Source organism: Tachyglossus aculeatus, chromosome 2 (genome assembly GCF_015852505.1).
Source record: "Tachyglossus aculeatus isolate mTacAcu1 chromosome 2, mTacAcu1.pri, whole genome shotgun sequence".
Classification (NCBI taxonomy): domain Eukaryota; kingdom Metazoa; phylum Chordata; class Mammalia; order Monotremata; family Tachyglossidae; genus Tachyglossus; species Tachyglossus aculeatus.
In genome coordinates, this window is record NC_052067.1 from 87,659,197 (window position 1) to 87,681,596 (window position 22,400).

Below are 22,400 nucleotides of genomic sequence, written 5' to 3' on the forward strand. Positions count from 1 at the left end.
GATGAGGTAACTAAAACCTACAGAGGTGAAGTGACTTGCCCAAGGTCACACAGCAGACAAGTGGTGGAGATGGGATTATAACCCATGACCTTCAGACTCCGAGGTCTGGGCTCTGTGGTGTTCCAGGAAGCCTCATCTCTAGTCTTGCACCAGTCATTATTCCCAGTGTATTCTGGGGCTGTGGGTGAGGGAAGGGGCTCCTGCTAGTGAAGGAAATAAGGAAGGGGTGCTGACCAACACAATTTTATACTACCCATCTCCCCAACTCTGGGGTATTGACAAGTTCCTTGGGGGCAGAGATTCTGTCTTCCCATTCTTCTAAATGTCCCCTGAGTGTCTACCCAGAACAGTGCCCTGCACAGAGTAGGGACAGAGCACAGTGCTCTGCCAACATCAAGCATCTACTACATATTCATTCAATCATACTTACTGAGCGCTTATTGTGTACAGAGCACTGTACTAAGCACTTGGAAAGTACTAAACAGCAATAGAGACAATCCCTGCCCACATCAGGCTTACAGTCTAGAAGGGGGAAGACAGACATCAAAACAAGTACACAGGCATCAATATAAAAATCAATAGAATTATATAGTGCTCGTGATGAGGATGATGGGAATGAGATACGTTTGGGAGAGGCAGAGGAAGAAAAACTTGTCCTCAAAAACTTGAGAACATCTACCCTAAACAATCAATCAATCCATCAATGTACTGACTGAGGACTTTCTGGGTGCAGAACAATGTACAAAGCACTTGGGCACGTACAAGAGTTGGTAAACACGATCTCTGCCCTCAAGGAGCTTACAATCTTGGGTTGGTGGGAGAAAGACATTAAAATAAATTACAGGTAGGGGAAGCAACAGACTGTAAGTCTATGCATATACGTGGTGAGGGGGTGGGGAGAAAAATGACAGTGCTTTAATCGAAAATATGTAGGATTTTAAACCTTTGAGGGAGAACACCTTCATTTTAATCTCAAGAAATGCTGTTCAGTTATTCAGGAATCATTGAGAAACCTCTCATATTTGAATATGATTAGCTCAGGCTATCTAATATAAGTCAATAGAGTACACTATTAGATGGATTTCTAGACCATGATGCCAATGTACTCAGTGACTGGTGCAAAACCAAAATGACTCAGTGATCTTCTAGGAATTTATCTGCCAGTCACAAAAATGATTGCCAGAATCGAATCTAGCTCCAAAGGCCTAAATTTGAAAACAGAGCCACCCACAAGTTGGAACTGTTTGAGTGAACATATCTTCTTGGTACTGAGGCTATGCTTTGAAAATCCAAATATATGTGTGTATATTTATGGACACCTAGATTGCAAGCTTGTTGTAGACAGGGAATGTGTTTATAGTTGTGTTGTAAAAATAATTAATAATTTTGGTATTTGTTAAGCGCTTACTATGTGCAAAGCACTGTTGTAAGCACTAAGGAGGATACAAGGTGATCAGGTTGTCCCATGTGGGGATCACAATCTTAATCCCCATTTTACAGATGATGGCACTGAGGTACAGTGAAGTTAAGTGACTTGCCCAAAGTCACACAGCTGACAAGCAGTGGAGCTGGGATTTGTACCCAAGAACTCTGACTCCCAAGCCCATGCTCTTTCCACAGAGCCATACCGCTTCTCAAGCACTCAGTACTTTGCACAGAGTAAGCACTCAATAAATGTGGATGAATGAATGAATGAACTATGAATACCATTGAATATGTATATATTTACAATGCGGAACGCTTAGAGATAGACTTGGATGAAGAAGACTCGGATGAGCTGGAAGACGAGGATGATTAGGGGACTCAGCGACACATATGCTGCAGAAGACAGCAGGACTTCTAAAGAGAGCATGTCTGAAATGGAGCATGCCCCAGAGGTACTCCCGAAGCTCTTGGTTAGGGAGTAAAAGGCTTTGACTAGGGACCTAAGCTCATTGTGGGCGGGGTACGTGTCTGTTTATTGTTCTGTTGTTCTCTCCCAAGTGCTTAGTACAGTGCCCTGCACACAGTAAGCGCTCAATAACTATGACTGACTTATGAGCTCCTTCAGAGAAGCACACAGTGTGACTCTAAGCCCACCTTTCCCACCTCACAATCTGTATATATCTGTAATTTATTTATTTATTATATTTATATTAATGTCTGTCTTCCCCTCTAGACTGTGAGCTCATTGTGGCCAGGAATGTGTCTGTTGTTATACTGTACTCTCCCAAGTGCTTAATACAGTGCTTTGCACACAGTAAGTGCTCAATAAATATGGTTGAATGAATGAATGTAGTTGTCCTGAAAAGGATAATGAGGGTCAAACAATTCCTGCCCACACTGTGCACACGAAAAGGCTGTCCCTTGTTGTGCTGCCAGGCTAAGGTCTACAGCACCTCATATTGCTTTCTCTTTTCCTCTCTGTGTCTTTGAGAAGCTGTTGTTCAAAAAGAGCCTCTCCTTTCCTGACAGCAACAAGCCAGGCTAGTCTCTCCTTGGCAGATGACTCCCAGTTTTCACCTAAGGATGCAGCACTTTCTAAGGCTTTGTTTTACCATATCCTTAGATTGTTTCTTCTGTTTTCCTTGCTTTCAGTTTCCCAATTTCACCTCTCCATCCAGCAGCTGTTTGGATACCCCACTGTCACTCAATCTCCTCACATGCCCATCTCCCCTACTCTGGGGTATTGACAAGTTCCTTGGGGGCAGAGATTCTATCTTCCCCTTCTTCTAAATGTCCCCTGAGCGCATCTACCCAGAACAGTGCCCTGCACAGAGTAGGCACACAGCGCAGTGCTCTGCCAACAGCAAGCATCTAGTACATATTCATTCAATTGTATTTATTGAGCGCTTACTGTGTACAGAGCACTGTACTAAGCACTTGGAAAGTACAACACAGCAATAAAGAGAGATAATCCCTGCTCACACCGGGTTTACAGTGTAGAAGGGGGAAGAAAGACATCAAAACAAGTAAACAGGCATTTTTACATGTACCACTGAGCAGAGTGTTTAAGGTGGCATAGTTTTGCTACTCTTCCTGCTTCCCATTTCCTTTGCTGAGAATACTTTTCACCTACTACAGATTTGTTATCATTACACTCCAACACTCCCAGCCCCTGCCCACCATTTAGTTCCTAGTTCTTGTAGACTGTAAGCTCCATGTAGGCAATGAACATGTCTACCAAAACTGTTATACTGTATCCTCCCAAGTGCTTAGTACACTGCTCTGCATACAGGAAGCATTCAATAAACATGATTGACTGATTGATTCCTTCAGCTACCCAGACAGCAGTTTACCACAAGGCGGTGGGCCACTAATGATAGTAATAATAATAATAATAATAATAGCACTTATTAAGCGCTTACTATGTGCAAAGCACTGTTCTAAGCGCTGGGGAGGTTACAAGGTGATCAGGTTGTCCCACGGGGGCTCACAGTCTTCATCCCCATTTTACAGTTGAGGGAACTGAGGCACAGAGAAGTGAAGTGACTTACCCAAAGGCACATAGCTGACACTTGGCAGAGCCAGGATTCGAACCCATGACGTCTGACTCCAAAGCTCAGGCTCTTTCCACTGAGCCACGCTGCTTCTCTACTATACTATACTCTACTATACTATAGTATAGTCTACTATACTATACTCTCACTTCACTCCCTCTTCTCCCTTTCATCTGACCAGGTCTTTAGCAAAAAACACTAGTTAAAACTTGGACTACCCTTCTGGATTCCGAACTTTTCTGCTGAGAGTGCTTGTGGCAACCAGTAAGTAGCCCTAAAGCAAACCAACAATTGAAAAGACAAAGTTGCATAACAAGCTTAGGGCAATCCTGTGGCCAAATCTGGATGAAAACAAATGCATTTTTGTTCAAGTCAACCTAAGGTCTGTCACCAGTTTATAGAATTTACTGATGATTTACAGAAAACTGTACTATGTGAGGTTCAAATGTGATTTAAAATTTAAGTATTCTTCCATGTCTTAAATTGCATAAAGTTGATTAATTCCATGGTACCAATCAAAAGGTGGAGACACAGGTAAACCTAGTTTTTACCATTTCAACTTTGCTGATGTTTTTTCAGAGGGAGAGTTGAAAGTACTCAAAGCAGTCTAGATGTCTTTATGGTTTAAGGTTTCAGTTAATCTAGGTTTAACAGTATAACCTCTATGTTTTTGCTATATGTCACGAAGCCAGTTAAGATTAAGAGCAAAACTTAGCCTAACTGAAAAGTTAATATTTGGCACTTCAGGAGATAATCTTTTTCCATGACAAAGGCAAAAATGTATTTCTGTTCTGCATGCAGAAACACCTTCATCCTTGTTAATGACATTTTTAAAATAAATAAATAAATATAAGATTAACCCACAATGGATAGAAAGTTCCGATGACTGAAAATTAAGCAAATGGGGTGAGTAAATGCAAGAGAGAGAATAATCAGGATATTCTCCTTGAGAAGTACCAGCCTTTGGACTATACAGATGCGGAGCTGTTCTCCTGGCACTTCGTGAAGGTTCCTTTCTAAAAACAGACTGAACTCTCATTTTCATAAGAAGCGTTTACAGCTGCTCAAACTCAGCTGTCTTACATCCCCAGTTAACATGCCAACAGACTCTATGTTACCCTGGGGCACTGACCAAAACTGATTTACACAGAAACTCACTTTTATTCGGTAGTCATCTGTATCTGCAACAGTAGCTACTCTAATAAATACCGGATTCCTTTTGTCTACAATCTCCAGCTTCATTTTTTTCTGAAAACCATGTGGAGGTTTCTGAAATGAAGGAGGATGAATTTCAGTGAAATAGAAAAAACACACACCACACTGACAAAAAGTAGTAATTCACTACTGAGTTTAACATTTGATTTCAAACTAGCCCCAAACTATCCGCAGTCCTAAAGAGTTCCCTTCCAACACCTCCAGACAGAAGATTCTGAAGTAAATACGATGCTTTACATCAAAATTATCCAAAGACAGTTAGGGAGAGAGGGAGGGAAGAAGGGACTAAGGGATGGAGGAGAAGGCACAGAGGGGAGGAAGGAGTGAGGTATTTGTTAAGCACTTACTATGTGCTCAGCACTGTATTAATTATTGGGGTAGCTACAAGATAATCAGGTTGGACACAGTCTTTGTCCCACAAAGGGCTCACAGTCTAAGCAACACTGAGTGATCATTGAGGATTAGGTCTGATCCTCATTTTACATCTGAGGAAACAGAGTCCCAGAAAACCAGTTAATCAATGGTATTTATTGAGCATTTACTTGGAGCAATGCACTGTAATAAGTGCTTGGGAGCGTACAATGTAACAGACTTGGTAGTCATGTTTCCTGCCCACACTCGTTCATGGTCATCCAGCACTGCAAGTAGCACACTGGGAATTATAACTTAGTTCCTCTGATTGGAATACCCATAAATTTGCTTCTAGTTTTCCTGGATTTCAGTGATAGGGACTGATTAAGCTAAGGAGGGAGGACTGATGAAAACCTCAGACTTTCAGGGTTCTTGTAAGAGGGATGGCTAATGAACCAGGAATGAACACGTGTAGCACAGCCCATCTCCTGACCCTTAGTTGGCATGGTAAGTTCCAGGCATAGGTTGGTACAAATAAAGACTACAGAGAGAAAGGCCAGTAGTGGTTGTGCCAGACAATTCCAGGGGTTCGGACTAAGTCCCAGATGTCTTATATGTGCAGGATTTTATACATGCCAGTACATGGCAGGCAGTTCCAAGAAAGAGCTCTCCAATCCTCTAACACCACCTTTTTTTGTTTAAAATTTGCCAAAAGTTTTGGTAATATTTTAGGCAAATGTTATGGCTTATCATACTAGCACATGTAAGTGAGCAGAAGGTAAGTAAAAGGTCCCTTTTATCACCCTTATACCAGCCAGTCATGTGAAAAGGAAAACAGCTTAAACAATCTTACAAATCTTTATAATCATTTAGCATTTTAGGAAGGAAATATTTTTTTCACAGCAAACTCTATGAAGAAAAAATGGTGATATACTTTCCATGCAAGTCCTGGCATGAAAAAAATCAGTTAGAAACATAACTAATTGAGGTGCAAATGCCTTGAAGTGGTCACACCACTGGACTGTCATGAAAGATACTTAGAACCTTTAATTTTAGAAGTCACCTCCAAAGAAATGTCTTTCAGGATATTAAACCCAGTAAGCCCACTGCTTTCACAGTATTGAATTAAAAAAAACAGAGTGCCCTGTCTTAAGGTACATCTGTTTTGGGTAAACTCCCAGAATGTCTATCTGGAACTCTAAAATGGTAGCCCAATTTACTCCACACTGTCTTTACACTTTAAGCTCATTGTGGGAAGGGAATGTGTCTACCAACTCTATTATATGTACTCTCCCAAGTGCTTAGTACAGTGCTCTGCACACAATAAGCCCTCAATAAATATGATTGATTGATTGTTTCTAATGTCTTTAGTGAAGGCGGCCCAACTGACATTGAACAGGCAACCTTTACTTGCACTTAAAAGTTAGGTTGGAATAAATAATAATGCGTTGTAAACTGAATGAAGGTAAAGCTTGAAAGTCATTAGCTGAAAAAGTACTTTTTGGATATCAGTCACTGAAAACATCTTGTTCTGATTTTCATTCTATGCTTAAGAAAGCAATTTTGCTTAGTTTCATTTATAAAGGAGTGCAATCTTTAGTTCGCATTTCCAACATTTTTTTCAGTGACGACCCTGTTTCTTCATTACACAATTCCACAATTCAAATTTCCGTTAACTTAAACAGATTACAAATATAGCAGTTTCCAAAATGTAGTAGCTCACCACTTTAAAAGCTCTTGCAGGAGCAGGTAGAGAACTAGTTTCTTCTAAATATTTGTCCCAGGAAAAATGCTTGGCATTTGGGTAATCTAGAAGACAAAGAGAGAAAAATTAAACAATTAATAATGGTAACAACAATACAGTTGGGAAGTAGCATGGCACAGTGGAAAGAGCCCAGGCCTGGGATTCAGAAGGTTCTAATCCCGGCTCCACCGCTTGTCTGCTGTGTGGCCTTGGGCAAGCCACTCACTTCTCTGTGCCTCAGTTCCCTCATCTGTAAAGTGGGGATTAATACTGTGAGCCCTCTGTGGGACAAGGACTGTGTTCAACTCAATTTGCTTGTATTCACCCCAGTGCTTAGTACAGTGCCTTGTACATACCAAGCATTTAACAAATACCCTATGATAATAATTATTATTAATAATAATATTAACTGGTTTCTCCCTGAAAACCTGGTGAGCCACTGATAACAGTGCTGCAGAGTGAGTCTTAGAGTCTGCTTGAACCAAGCATTTAAAACAATAATTCCTGTAAAATGAATCACAGTATAACTCATCCATAGCTGCATTAAGGCACGGGCCCCCTTTTTTCCCATGTATTCTATCCAAATCAGGCTCTAAAACAGTCATGTTCTGACAGAAATACCTGCACTGGAAATTTGGACTCAACTAGTTCACATTTCCACAGCACTTGTATACATATCCATGATTTATTTATATTAACATCTGTCTCCCCTTCTAGACTGCAAGCTTCCTGTGGGCAAGAAACGTGTCCACCAACTCTGTTGTACTGTACTCTCCCAAGCACTTAACACTATGCTCTGCACACAGTAAGCACACAATAAATACCATCGATTGATTTCTTAAGCTCCCTGAGGTAGTATGGGAAAGGCAGGGTCACAGATTCCTCCTCTTTTATTCATTCACTCATATTTACTGAGTGCTTACTGTGTGCAGAGCACTGTACCAAGTGCTTGGGAAGTACAAATCGGCAACATATGGAGATGGGCCTTACCTAACAACGGGCTCACAGTCTAGAAGGGGGAGACAGACAACAAAACCAAAGAAGTAGAAAGGTGTCAATACTATCAGAATAAACAGAATTATAGCTATATACACATCATTAATAAAATGAATAGAGTAATAAATATGTACAAATATACACAAGTGCTGTGGGGAGGGGGAGGCAGTAGGGTAGAGGGAGAGAGGTGGGTGATGAGGAGGAGAAGAGGAGGAGGAGAGGAAAAAAAGGGAGGCTCAGTCTGGGAAGGCCTCCTGGAGGAGGTGAGCTCTCAGTAGGGCTTTGAAGGGAGGCATAGAGCTAGTTTGGCAGATATGTGGATGGAGGGCATCCCAGGCCAGAGGTAGGTTGTGGGTCAGGGGTCGACGGTGGGACAGATGAGAATAAGGCATGGTGAGGAGGTTAGCAGCAGAAGAGCGGAGTGTGCAGGCTGGGCTGTAGAAGGAGAGAAGGGAGGTGAGATACGAAGGGGCGAGGTGATGGAAAGCTTTGAAGCTGCGAGTGAGGAGTTAATGGCACAAACAACATATAGCTAGCTACTTGGGGAATTTGCAAATTTTTTGTTAGGTCAACTCTGTCCTATTTTTTGTCATACCTCAGTCTAGGGGCATTGGGGTGGTTCAATTAGGGGGTTTCACTAGAACTCTGGGGGCTGCTCTGAACCAGATTTGGCAAGCTGAAATGTAATCATCATAATTCCAGGGCAGACTGAGAGTGGAATTCCCAAGCTAACGTCCTAACTGGGTTCCCCCTAAAACTTGCTTATCTCCGACCCATTAATCCTGCACTACTCCTGGCAAGGAATTTCCTCCCTACTCAGCTCCACCAAACCTTAAGCCTTAATACTAACAATATTTATTGAGCATTCTACTGGTGCAATGCATTATGCACTTCATATCAACTCAAAAACGAGAAATAGCACATTCCCTGTCCACAAGGCACTTACACCCCTAAGAGTCCAACTTCTCCATACCTCAGTTCTCCTGTTCTCTATCCAACTTAGACTGTGAGGCCCATACAGGACAGGGACGGTGTCCAACCTGATTCACTTGTATCTACCCCAGCGCTTAGAACAGTTTTTGGCACATAATAAATGCTTAACAAGTACCATAACTATTATTATGAATTATTATATGTTCTCAAACACCAAGAATGGTATGTGTCATATATCAGTAGAGTTGAGGGAGACGATGACAATGACCAGGGAATGTGGCTCCAAAATGCATATCTGGTACAACAATCCCTTGTAGCACATGACTGCACTCAGCACTGAGTAGGTCCCTTGCAGAGAATTGGCCCTATACTGGATTCTTCCTAAAGCCCACTAAAGCATTTTCTAGAAAACACAATGGCCCTAGGCAGCCTTTGCTAGTCAGTTTATCAATCATATTTACTGAGCGCTTACTGTATGCAGAGCAGTGTACTAAGCACATGGGAGAGTAAAATATAACAATTAACAGAACCATTCCCTGCCCACAAGGAACTTACAGTCTAGAGACTACAATTTGAGTTTTGGTCCTAATAAGCCCGCATACAGCATTTCCTAATTTGACAAGCCCAGAAATGGATATTTTTTTATCATTATCAAGAAGAGATTCAAAAAAGCAGCCAGTTCTTTCTAAATTTAGTCTGTACTTAAAATTATTATCATCACTGACAGGAAAAAAATATCATCCTACAGGCACCCAACCTTTAAAAAAAATATATTACTTGGAAAAAGTAACCAGATTTTGGTGTTCGTGTTTTTGAAAGAAACACCATAACCCAGATCTTGAAAACTAAGTAGCAATAGTTTAACAGTAAATTGCACATATCTGATACTTCGTTATATTTATCAAAAACAAAGGCTTGTAAGTAACCTGCTGTAGATCATGTTTCTAGATAGACCTGTGCTTTATAATTTGGATGGATCTAACAAACTCAACGCTATGACACTGTCAAATGCATCTAGGTAACTATACAATGTGGGGGTATTCATGTTTTCAGAACATTTACTTTTCCATTTCTCAACTTGTGGGTTGAAATCACAGCCAGAACACAATTTTACATTTTATCTTCCTTTGGAATTTCAGTTGTTTTCATTACGGGAGGAGAGCAAAGCATCCAGATGGTCCTTTGGTTCTCTGCCAGTCCTGAATATATTGTTCCCGGGAGGTTGGATGCCATTTTTAACTTTTAAAACCCCTTAGATTTTAGGCACCTTGTAGTCAGGAACTATGCCTTTTAATTCTATTATATGGCTTCAAAAGCCTATTACAGTATTCTTCATACAGCACATGCTCAGTACAGTGTTGGCACTTAGACATCCAGTAAGGTACAATGCCCTATACAGAATAGGACTCAGTAATTCTGAAGAAAATGATGAAACGCTTAAGTACCAAGGGCATGGGTGAATAGTCAGTGCAGTTGGCTCTCTTATAATGTGTGTTTATATGCATTTTATATTAATGTCTGTCTCCCCCTCTAGACTGTAAACTGGCTGTGGGAAGGGAACAGGTCTACCAACTCTGTTATACTGTACTCTCCCAAGCACTTATTACAGTGTTCTGGATACAGTAAACGCTCAATAAATATGACTGATTGACTGAAGCAAAAGGTCTCTATTCATGTCGTGGCTCAGTGTAAAGAGCACGGGCTTTGGAGTCAGAGGTCATAGGTTCAAATCCCGGCTCTGTCAATTGTCAGCTGTGTGACTTTGGGCAAGTCACTTAACTTCTCTGTGCCTCAGTTACCTCATCTGTAAAATGGGGATTAAGACTGTGAGCCCCCCGTGGGACAACTTGACCACCCTGTAACCTCCCCGCACTTAGAAAAGTGCTTTCACATAGTAAGCGCTTAATAAATGCCATCATTATTATTATGTGTAACTCGCATTTTTGCTGACTTGGGACCAAGAATTAATCACATTTTGCCAAAAGATCAATTAGCTTCTCATCATTTATTTTTAGTTTAGAGTTCAAAACCAGGATAGACGGGCGCCAGAAGTAGGACAGTTTAGTAGGATATTTTATTGTACTTTCCCAAGCTCTTAATACAGTGTTCTGCACATAGTAAGTGCTCAATAAATACCATTGATTAATTGATTGGTGTGAACTTGTTGGCCCCACAAGACTGAGGATACCATCACCACCTAATTGCAATGGAAGACTGCTCTAACAAGTTCCAAGTATCAGGGCTATGCTCTGTGGCCCTATTTGTCTCTTCTACCTGTAAATACTCAAACTTTCAATTTATCCACTCATTCTCCCACTACATCCCAGTTTACATACTTTGTTCCTCTCCACCAGGCCAACTCACTGTGCCTCATTATCATCCCCAGCACTGACCTTTGCTCACGTTTTTCTCCCAGCCAGGAACTCCTTCTCTTTTAATATCTGCCAGCTCTATCTTCAAAGCTCTTATGAAATCACATCTCCTCCAGGAAGCCTTCCTTGATTAATTTTGTTTTTTGTTATTAATTTTGTTTTGTTTTGTTTCTCCAGGTTATATTCCCCCAATTATCATTTCAACATCAACTTTTCACTTATTATTCCCACCTCCCTACTGCATGTATTTACATATCTTTACACTCTGCTTCTTCCTCCATATGTAACTTAAGTGTCTGTTTCCTCCTCCAGATTGTAAGGTTTTTGTGGGCTTGGACGTCCCCCAAGCGCTTATGGTGATCTGCACACAGCAGGCACTCAATAAATACCACTGATTGATTGAAAAGAAGGAAACAGCATTTACAGGCCTGTGAAGCAGTGTGGTCTAGTGGAAACAGCCTGAGCATCAGAGGACCTGGGTTCTAATCCCAGCTCTGTCACTTATCTGCTGTGTTACCTTGGGCAAGTCACCTAACTTCTCTGTGCCTCAGTTGCCTCATCTATAAATTGGGGATTAAGACCGTGAACCCTATGTGGGACAAGGACTGTGTCCAATCCATTTCCAGGGGTCGAACTCAGCGCTTAGTATAGAGCCTGGCACACAGTAAGCACTTAACAAATACCATAAAAAAGAGTCAGAGTGAAAGTCTGTTCATTAGGCTTGACTTGATTTCCATTAATGTGACCCCCATTTCTCTCTCTACCCCTCCCAAGATTCCTCTTCTCACCTCTCTTAAATATTCTGCTCTATGGAAAAGATCAAATTTATGCAAAGGATGAGAAACTTGTGCTGCTCTTGAGACTTTGCCAAATGTATGATTCATGGTGCTTCAAAAGTTGTGCAACCCTGCCCCCTGATGATGATGATCATAATGATGATAATAATGGTATCTGTTAATCACTTCCTATAAATTAGGCACTGTACTAAGCGCTGGTGTGGTACAGCATCTAATTAGGACCCACATGGGACTCACAGTTTGTCAGAGGGAGAACAGGTACTGACTCCCCATTTTTCAGTTGAAGAAACTGAGGCACTGAGAAGTTAAGTGTCTTGCCCAAGGCCACCCAGCAGACAAGTGGCAGAACTGGGATAAGAACCTAGGTCCTCGGACTCCCTGGCCCATTCTCTTTCCACTAAACTGGACCACTTCACTGAAACTCACCTTGTCTCAGGTGTTCAATTAAGGATTTGGATAACTCAGTCCTTCCAGTCATTCAATCCATTAAAATAAAAATGAATAAATTTCAGCCAGGGTAAATGAACAATCTTTTACGCTTGTGATGTCGGAGTCTTCTAGACGGTAAGCTCGTTGCCCACAGGCAACGTTTGTTAATTGTGTTTGTTAATTACTACATTTTACTCTCCCAAGTGCATAGTACAATGCTCTGCCACAGTAATCGCTCAATAAATATGACTGACTCATCTCACATCCACACTGGCATCACATTTTGAGCTACTCCAATAGCGCTCAAGCTCAAAAAGCACTCACCTGGTGGGGTGACGAGGGTTCTGCGGCGTTCTTTACACCATCCAACTGGGTGAATGTGTGGACTAGCAGCCTCACACCTGGGAAAGGAAAAAGAGATGCATAACGATCAGGATGAATTCCCAGCCTCATGCAGATTTACAGAACAGCTCAGAGTTCAGTTAATTTATTCCCACAAACTGGGAATAAACTGAAAGACATTGGGTGGAATTTCTAGGTCTCTCAGCCTCCTAGGGGTTTTGACAGATCCCGAATGCCATTCCTCTTTGTGAACGGAATGGTTGTTTTTGAATTTCCACATGGTTAAATATCAAGTAGACTTGTAACTACACCTACTCTTGCACTATTCTTCCCTTCCCCAACTAGACCTTACATTCCTTAGCTAATTCCATTCAAAATAATCGTGCCAGCAAGTAAGCATCTGTGAAATGAAATCTATTTCTATCAATCAATCAATCGTATTTACTGAGCGCTTACTGTGTGCAGAGCACTGTACTAAGTGCTTGGGAAGTACAAGTTGGCGACATATAAAGACAGTCCCTACCCAACAGTGGGCTCACAGTCTAAAAGGGGGAGACAGAGAACAAAACCAAACATATTAACAAAATAAAATAAATAGAATAGATATGTACAAGTAAAATAAATAAATAGAGTAATAAATATGTACAGACATATATACATATATACAGGTGCTGTGGGGAATGGAAGGAGGTAAGAGGTAAGGAGGTAAGAGGTAAGACTACCTCTAAGGTTATTTCTGCACTGGACATGCTGAGCAGCAAACTGAATATATAAAGTATAATCTGAGGGGTGAAAAAAATCCCACTGATATAAAAAAAAATTGCCAATATATTGGGATGCTACATAGCAGGCATCCCTTGTTTCATGTCAATAAATCGGGTGCCATCAATGACCCCAGTCCCAGCTCATCCTCTGGCTTCTTGATGAGGGAGAGGAAAGCTTTCCAGGAAATCTCAATTGGTATTTTACAGCGTCAACATGGCAAGTATCACCAAGACAGGGAGATGCGGTCATGGGAAGAACCTGATCACATCCTCTAGGATGGTAGGGAAATCATCATCAATTGTATTTATTGAGTGCTTGCTGTGTGCAGAGCACTGTACTAAGCCCTTAGGAAGTACAAATTGGCAACATATAGAGACAGTCCCTACCCAACAGTGGGCTCACAGTCTAAAAGGGGGAGACAGAGAACAAAACCAAACATACTAACAAAATAAAATAAATAGAACAGATATGTACAAATAAAATAAATAAATAAATAGGGAAATGTAACAATGCTGTAAAAAAGTGTAGTAAGAGGGCTTCCAAATTACCTGTCAAGAAATCTGAGGGTGAGCAACTCTGGCCATGTTCATGTCGAGATTGGGTAAATCCAATTTTCCCTAAGAAATGAACCAAGTGAAAAATCCCCATTCTTTCACTTATGCGATCCCTACCTTATTTCTTCAACCTTAGAGATGGTGTAATTTTACCATAAGATAACCACAATAACTCTGATTTCATTATCCTTCCATAGGTATATAGAAAGACAGTAAAAATGAAAAAGAAACATATGCTAATCCCAACAACTGACTTTAAAGGCATTTTTCAAGTGACACTATTTTACTATAAAGTAATCTAACAGTCCACCTCAAACACCTGGTAGGCTTAATAATTAAAGACAGACCCCCCCCCCCCCAACCATATAATAATAATGATGGCATTCCGTTAAGCACTTACTATTTGCAAAGCACTGTTCTAAGTGCTGGGATAGATACAAGGTTATCAGGTTGTCTCAAAGTCTTAATCCCCATTGTTACAGATGAGGTAACAGGCACAGAGAAGTTGTAACTTGCCCAAAGTCACATAGCTCCTTATCTTCCCTCCCAAACCCTGTCCTATCCTTGACTTTCCCATCACTGTAGATGGCACTACCATCCTTCCCATCTCACAAGCCCGCAACCTTGGTGTCATCCTTGACTCTGCTCTCTCATTCATCCCACACATCCAATTTATCACCAAAAACCTGCCGGTCTCACCTCCACAACATCGCCAAGATCTGCCCTTTCCTCTCCATCCAGACCACTACCTTGCTGGTTCAGTCTCTCATCCTATCCCGACCGGTTTACTGTATCAGCCTCCTCTCTGATATCCCATCCTCCTGTCTCTCCCTGCTTCAGTCTATACTTCATGCTGCTGCCCGGATTATCTTTGTACAGAAACGCTCTGGGCATGTTACTCCCCTTCTCAAAAATCTCCAGTGGCTTCCTGTCAACCTATGAATCAAGCAAAAACTCCTCACTCTCGGCTTCAAGGTTCTCCATCACTGGGCCCCCTGCTACCTCACCTCCCTTCTCTCCTTCTAAAGCCCAGCCTGCACCCTCCAGTCCTCTGACACTAACCTCCTCACTGTGCCTTGTTCTTGCCTGTCCCACCATCGACCCTGGCCCACATCCTTCCCCTGGTCTGGAATGCCCTCCCTCCACACATCTGCCCTCCACATTGAGTGCTTACTGTGTGCAGAGCACTGTACTAAGCACTTGGGAAGTACAAGTTGGCAACATATAGAGACAGTCCCTACCCAACAGTGGGCTCACAGTCTAAAAGGGGGAGACAGAGAACAAAACCAAACATACTAACAAAATAAAATAAACAGAATAGATATGTACAAGTAAAATAGAGTAGTAAATATGTACAAACATATATACATATATACAGGTGCTGTGGGGAAGGGAAGGAGGTAAGATGAGGGGGATGGAGAGGGGGACGAGGGGGAATGAATGAACACAGCTGATGAGTGGTGGAGCTGGGATTAGAACCCACGACCTCTGACACCCAAGCCCATGCTCTTTCTACTAGGACACGAAACTGCACATGAGAGTGAGCAAGTTCTGTCCCAGCATTTCTGTCTGATAGCTTTTTTTTAGTGGTATTTTTTAAGCATTTACTATGTGCCAGGCACTGTACTAAGCACTGTGGTAGATATAAGATAATGAAGTTGGACAAAGTCCATGTCCCATGTGGGGTTCACAGTCTTAATCCCCTTTTTCAGATGAGGTAACAAAGGAACAGAAAAGTTAAGTGACTTTCCCAAGGTCACACAGCAGACAAGTGGCAGAACCAGGATTAGAACCCAAGTCGTTCTGACTCCCAGGTCCGTGCTCTATCCACTATAACACGCTGCTTCTCTACATTGAAATATAAATCAGTGTTGTAAAAAAAGACCTTCTCTAGAAACATTGCTTCTGAACAGATACCTTGAATGTCAAAATGTCAAATATAATGTTACTACTGAAATGTAAAAACACTCACTCTATAGAGCATATGACAACTGTCCTGCTGTTTGAATAATTTTTTTTCTTTCAATAAATAATACTGGAGTACTTTTTCGATACTTAACAATGATCACAGAGTAAAATGTGTTCTATCATAAAATAATCTTAACCTCTTCTATATACCTGGTTGTAAACAGCTTCCTTCTCACCTGTATGCATTTTTGGTGCTGTTTAATGATGATGGCATTTATTAAGCACTTACTATGTGCAAAGCAGTGTTCTAAGCACTGGGGAGGTTACAAGGTGATCATTTGTCCCATGGGGGGCTCAAAGTCTTAATCCCCACTTTACAGATGAGGGAACTGAGGCCCAGAGAAGTTAAGTGACATGCCCAAGTTCACACAGCTGACAACTGGTGGAGCTGGGATTTGAACCCATGACCTCTGACTCCAGAGCCTGTGCTCTTTCCACTGAGCCGCGCTGCTTCTCTTATTGTTGTTTCATAACAATAATTGGGTTGCTCTATTTTAATGACCTCTGAAGTGCTTCGTTTAAATTTTGTAATGTAGGTTCTCCCTACTTCTTTTCCATACAGTCTAAATTTTTAACTAATATTCACAGGTGGAGATTTCTAAATAAGACCTCTGGTTCACAATAACCAAACGCCCACTTTGTGTGCCATGTAGTAAGTTTCCAGGATTTCACTGTGAGCCACCTAAGTGGGAAATGCTCAGAGTCACCTAATGGGAATCCATTGCTGCTTTGGGCAGGTTTAAGACTCTACTTAAGCAATTCTGCCAGGCAAGGTGGATTCAGGAGTGCAACAGAAAGACTACACGATTGGTAAGCTTTAGCAAAGGACACTCAATTTCTGCGGGTGGTACCGATTCAGAGAGCAAGAAAAGCTAAAGAAACTCTTTCGGCCCCATCTAGTGTCCACGGATGGAAAATGCATTAAAGAAATACATCCTATTGAAATACAGGAACACATTTGTGCAATTCCTGGTTTCCCAAAGAGTTGAAACTTTTATTAAAATTTTCTGTTACAGTTAACAACATGCCAAAATAAGCAATAATGAACTGATAAGCTCTGGTCCCTATTGAACTCTGGATCTGGAGAGGAGACTGTAGACCCCTTCTAAACTGTGAGCCCGTTGTTGGGTAGGGACCGTCTCTATATGTTGCCAACTTGTACTTCCCAAGCGCTTAGTTCAGTGCTCTGCACACAGTAAGTGCTTAATAAATATGATGGAATGAATGAATGAATGGATGGATGAAATGAAGTTTAAAGGTTATTCGACCAATCAATTAATAATATTTATTGAGCACTTACTGTGTGCAGAATACTGAACTAAGGATTTTGGAGAGTTTAATGCAACAGAGATGGTAGACATGTTCCCTGCCCACATGGGATTTATAGTCTAGAAGGGGAGACAAACATTAAAATAAATTACAGATATGTACCTAAGTGCTGTAAGGCTGAGTGGGGGCTGAATATCAGATGTTTAAATGGAACAGAACCAAAAGTGTGGATAATGCAGAAAGGAGAGGAAGTAGAGGAAAAGAGGCCTTTGTCAGGGAAGGCCTAAGGGAGGAGATGTGATTTTTAATGATGTTTTGAAGGTAAGAAGAGTGATGTCTGTTGGATATGAAGGGGAAGGGAGTTCCAGGCCAATAAGAGGACATGTGCAAGGTGTCAGCGGTGAGATGGATGAGATCGAGGTACATAGAGTAGTTTGGCATTAGAGAAGCAAAGTTTGAAGGCTGGGTTGAAGTACGAAATCAACAAGCTAAGGAAGGGGCAACCTGATTGAGTTTTTTGAGACAGTGGGTAAGCAATTTCTGTTGGAAGCAAAGGTAGTTGGGCAATTACTAAAGGTTCTTTTTTATGGTATTTTTATGGATTTTTTTAAAAGTACTTACTATGTGCCAAGCACTAAGGTGCTTGGGTATATACAAGTTAATCTGGACTTCAGGAGTTGGGAAACATGGTTTGAATGTTCTTTTTCAAAAAAGTGATCCAGGCAATACAGTGAAGTAAGGAATGGAGTGGGGACACACAGGAGGCAGGGAGGTCAGTGAGGAGATTGATGCAGTAGTCTAGAAAGGATATAAGAGCTTGGATCGGTGAAGCAGTAGAAGTAGCAGCAGAAGCAGTTTTGATGGAGAAGAAAGGACAGATTTTACTGATGCTGTGAAGGCAGAGCCAACAGGATATGGTGGCGGACTGAAAAATGGGTTGAATTATAGAGATGAGTAGAGGATAATGGCAAGGTTATGGGCTTGAGAATCAGGGAGGATAAGTGGTGTTATCTAGTGATGAGAACAATGGGGGAGGACAGGGTTTGGGTGGGAAGATGAGGAGCTCTATTTTGCACATGTTAGGTTTGAGGTGTTGGTGGGGTATCCAAGCAGAAATGTCCTTAAGGCAGGAGAACATGCAAGATTGCAGAGAAAGTGAAAGGTCAGGACTGGAAAGGTAGAATTGGGAATCATCCACATAGAGATGGTAGTTGAAGCTATGGGAGCGAATGAGTTCTCCAAGGGAATGGGTGTAGATGGAGGGAGCTCAGTTCTGAGGGACTCCCCATGGTTAGAAGGAGGGAGGCAGAGGAGGAGCCTGAGAAAGAGGAGAGGAGACCAGAGAGATAGGAGGAGAACCAGGGGAAGACTGTGTCAGTGAAATCAAGGTCAGATAATGTCTCCAGAAGGGGGTGGTCCACAGTGCCAAAGACAACTTGAGAAGTTGAGGAGGAGTAGGATGGAATAGAGGCTGTGTATGCTACTGATGCCTGTTAACTTGTTTTGATGTCTCTCTCCCCCCTTCTACACTTGGAGCCCACTGTGGGCATGGATTGTCTCTATTTGTTGCTGAACTGTACTTCCCAAGTGCTTAGTACAGTGCTCTGCACACAGTAAGTGCTCAATAAATGCCACTGAATGAATGAATGGAAAAGGCAGTTTCCATGGAGTAAAGGGGGCCAGATTGGAGGGGGTTCAAAGACAGAACTGGAGGACAGGAAATGGTGGCAGCAGGTGTAGAAAACTTAAAGAAGGCTTAGAGAAGCACTATGACCTAGTGGAAGGAGCACAGAACTGTGAGCCGGAAGACCTGGGTTCCAATCTTGGCTCAACCTCTTGTGTAGTATATGACCTTATACAAGTCCCTTAACTTCTCTATGCCTTTGTCCTCATCTGTAAAATGAGAAATAATCCCTCCATGAGAAATTTATTTTAATTATACGTAGTTCATTTTAATGTCTGTCTTTCCTTCCAGCCTGTGAGCTCTTTGTGGGCAGGGATGTCTACCACCTTTATTGCAGTAGATTCTCCCAGAAACTTTCTGAGTTCTCTGCACCCAGTAAGTACTTAATAAATACTACTGATTGACTTAGACTGTGAGTTCCATGTGGGACAAGGATTGTGTCTGATTTTATTGTATTACTTTAGTACTTACCACAGTCCTTGGCACATGACCAACATGTATCAAATGCTATGATTACCATCCTTATTACCTATCACCCTTATTATTTCTTCTTCACTTCTCTTTATCCTCCCCACGCACCCTTCTCCATGACCCAGGGCTGGATTCACTTGAGTGTCCCATTAATTCATTCATTCAATCAATCAATCAATCGTATTTATTGAGCACTTACTGTGTGCAGAGCACTGTACTAAGCGCTTGGGAAGTACAAGTTGGCAACATATAGGGACGGTCCCTATCCAACAGTGGGCTCACAGTCTAGAAGTCTCACAGTTTCACTGTCTAAAATTCAATCATATTTATTGAGTGCTTACTGTATGCAAAGCACTGTACTAAGTGCTTGGGAAGTACAAGTCGGCAACATATAGAGACGGTCCCATTAATGTAACTTCTCACTGACTTCTGCTGCTATGGCTCTCACTGAAGAGAAATTTGATTATTTTTGTTCACTTTCCTCCCGTCCTTCCCCTTTCTTACCTTTATTTCTCTGCCTCCTGTATTCACCCATTAACCATTCCAACCACCTCCCCTTGCTCCTCCATCCCTTTCCTTTTCCTTTTCCTCTTTACTGTCTTGCTTCAAGTGTTTAGTACAGTGCTCTGCACACAGTAAGCGCTCAATAAATACAACTGAATGAATAAACCAAAATGCCCATCCAATAAATACAGAAAAATATTTAGAAGAAGCACAAAAAGCAGGGCACTTTCAAAAGGCAATTTTCAAATAAGAGCATTTGATATTTACTTTATGGGTATCAGCTTCTATGAGTTCCTTTTAGGATTGCACCACAGACTTTAGCAAACATTTTTGGATGATAATATATAATGATGGAGGATGGGAAATGAGGGAGTAGAGAGTGGGGCCAGATTTCCTAGACATTTAATCCACAACTAATATCAAAATAATGATTTTTACCTATATCCAAATTCTGGAATAAATCATAACCTATTAGGCTGAATGAAGACAGTAAAACTTGGCAAAGGTAGTGGAAAGTGGAAAGAGGCTTTAAGCTTTTGTGGGCAAAGATCATGTCTACCAACTCTATTGTACTGTACTCTTCCAAGCACTTAGTAACATGCTCTGCACGCCGTGAACATTCAATAAAGATGATTGAAACAGAAGCAGCATGGCTCAGTGGAAAGAGCACGGGCTTCGGTGTCAGAGGTTATGGGTTCAAATGCTGGCTCTGCCAATTGTCAGCTGTGTGACTTTGGGCAAGTCACTTAACTTCTCTGTGCCTCAGTTACCTCATCTGGAAAATGGGGATTAAGACTGTGAGCCCCCATGGGACAACCTGAACACCTTGTAACCTTCCCAGCACTTAGAACAGTGCTTTACACATAGTAAGTGCTTAATAAATACATTATTATTATTATTATTATTATTATTGATTGATTGATTCTCAGAATGAAGATAAGCTTGGAAAGTACCTAGGAAGTCATGACTGAGTAACCCATAGGTAATGTAGAACCAGATTTTAGGGCTGTCTTCACTACAAGTTCTTAACTAGGGACAAGCATTCATTCATTCATTCATTAAATCATATTTATTGAGTATTTGCTATATACAAAACTCTGCACTAAGCGCTTCGGTGAGTACAATATAAAAACAGACACATTCCTGCCCACAACGAGCTCATAGGCTAGACGGGGAGACAGACATTAATATAAATAAATAGACAAATAAATTACAGATATATACATGTGTGCTATGGGAACGGGAGGGAGGATAATAATAATAATAATAATAATAATGGCATTTATTAAGCACTTACTATGTGCAAAGCACTGTTCTAAGCGCTGGGAAGGTTACAAGGTGATCAGGTTGTCCCATGTGGGGCTCAGAGTCTTAATCCCCATTTTACAGATGAGGTAACTGAGGCAAAGAGAAGTTAAGTGACTTGCCCAAAGTCACAAAGCTGACAATTGGCATAGCCAGGATTTGAATCCATTGCCTCTGATGCCAAAGCCCGTGCTCCTTCCACTGAGCCATGCTGCTTCGAGCAAGTAAGAGTGGCACAGAAGGGAGTGGGAGAAGAGGAGAGGAGGGCTTAGATTGGAAAAGCATTTGGAGATTCCTTTACTTCAATATTATGGAAATGGATAGGGTTCTTTTTTTGTCTGTCCTCAGTAATTACCAAATATTAGAGATAGACAGGTGCATATCTGAGGCAATGGGCTAATAAATTTAAGAGGTGGAAAAAAGGGAAAATTTATGATGGGAAACTACTTCACACTGGGAAATTTTCTATTTCCACAGTTCTTTCTTATAAGAGTAAAGGTAAGTGAAGGTACCTGACGTTCACCTCAATGCCAGGCTTGTATGCAAAATAATCTTTAAAGCCTTGACCCAAATTGTACCCAAAATGTCCATGTTTAATAAATTCTCCCTTTGCTACTATTGCAGGGTGCACATCTGAATGACGTGCAAGCGTTCACTTAAAACAACTGTCTACTGAAGCAGAGCAACCCCCAGAGAGCAAAAACAGTCTGCTACCTTTTACAGTTTCGCTTTTTCCCTCTCTAACATGCAATTAAGGTTCTCTGAAGGCAGCTTAAATGGACTGAGGTTTCAACAATCCTATTAGAATTTTCACCTCTGATTTTTGAATTCTGGAAAGACAGCACTTATTTTTAGCACTGTAAACTTGCTCACTAGGTGTGTAATTGAGGTTACAAATTGGATTGCCTTATGTGATTGAAAGTGGCTTTGTAAACCAGAAGATGAGGCAGTGATCTTATCTCTGTGTTTTGATTCCACTGTGAGTTGCAAAATGCAAAGCAGAGTATAGAAATTCACTTTTTATGTGCTGAGAGATTATACGGGCCCACTATAGTTTGTGGTATAGAAGACATTTCTTACTAATGGAAAAATCCCTTTAAAATCCAGTGTCTATGTGCCAGGCACACAAATTTTCAAAAGCTGTTTCTACAGTCTGAATGCTAATGAACAAAAGGTGGGGGGGGAGTAGGAAAGTGTAACAACGGACAGATTAAACTTGCCC

At 41.4% G+C, this 22,400-nt stretch overlaps 1 protein-coding gene across 1 annotated transcript in view; it reads right to left on the reverse strand.

The window, feature by feature from the left end:
* Positions 1-22,400, reverse strand: part of L3MBTL3 (L3MBTL histone methyl-lysine binding protein 3) — a 158,896-nt gene that overhangs the window by 45,625 nt on the left and 90,871 nt on the right. The window contains exons 12-14 of the mRNA XM_038771269.1: positions 12,641-12,717; positions 6,769-6,854; positions 4,638-4,748 (exon numbers count right to left, since the gene is read on the reverse strand). Coding sequence (XP_038627197.1) covers positions 4,638-4,748; positions 6,769-6,854; positions 12,641-12,717 — 274 coding nt within the window. The remainder of the gene's footprint in view (positions 1-4,637; positions 4,749-6,768; positions 6,855-12,640; positions 12,718-22,400) is intronic.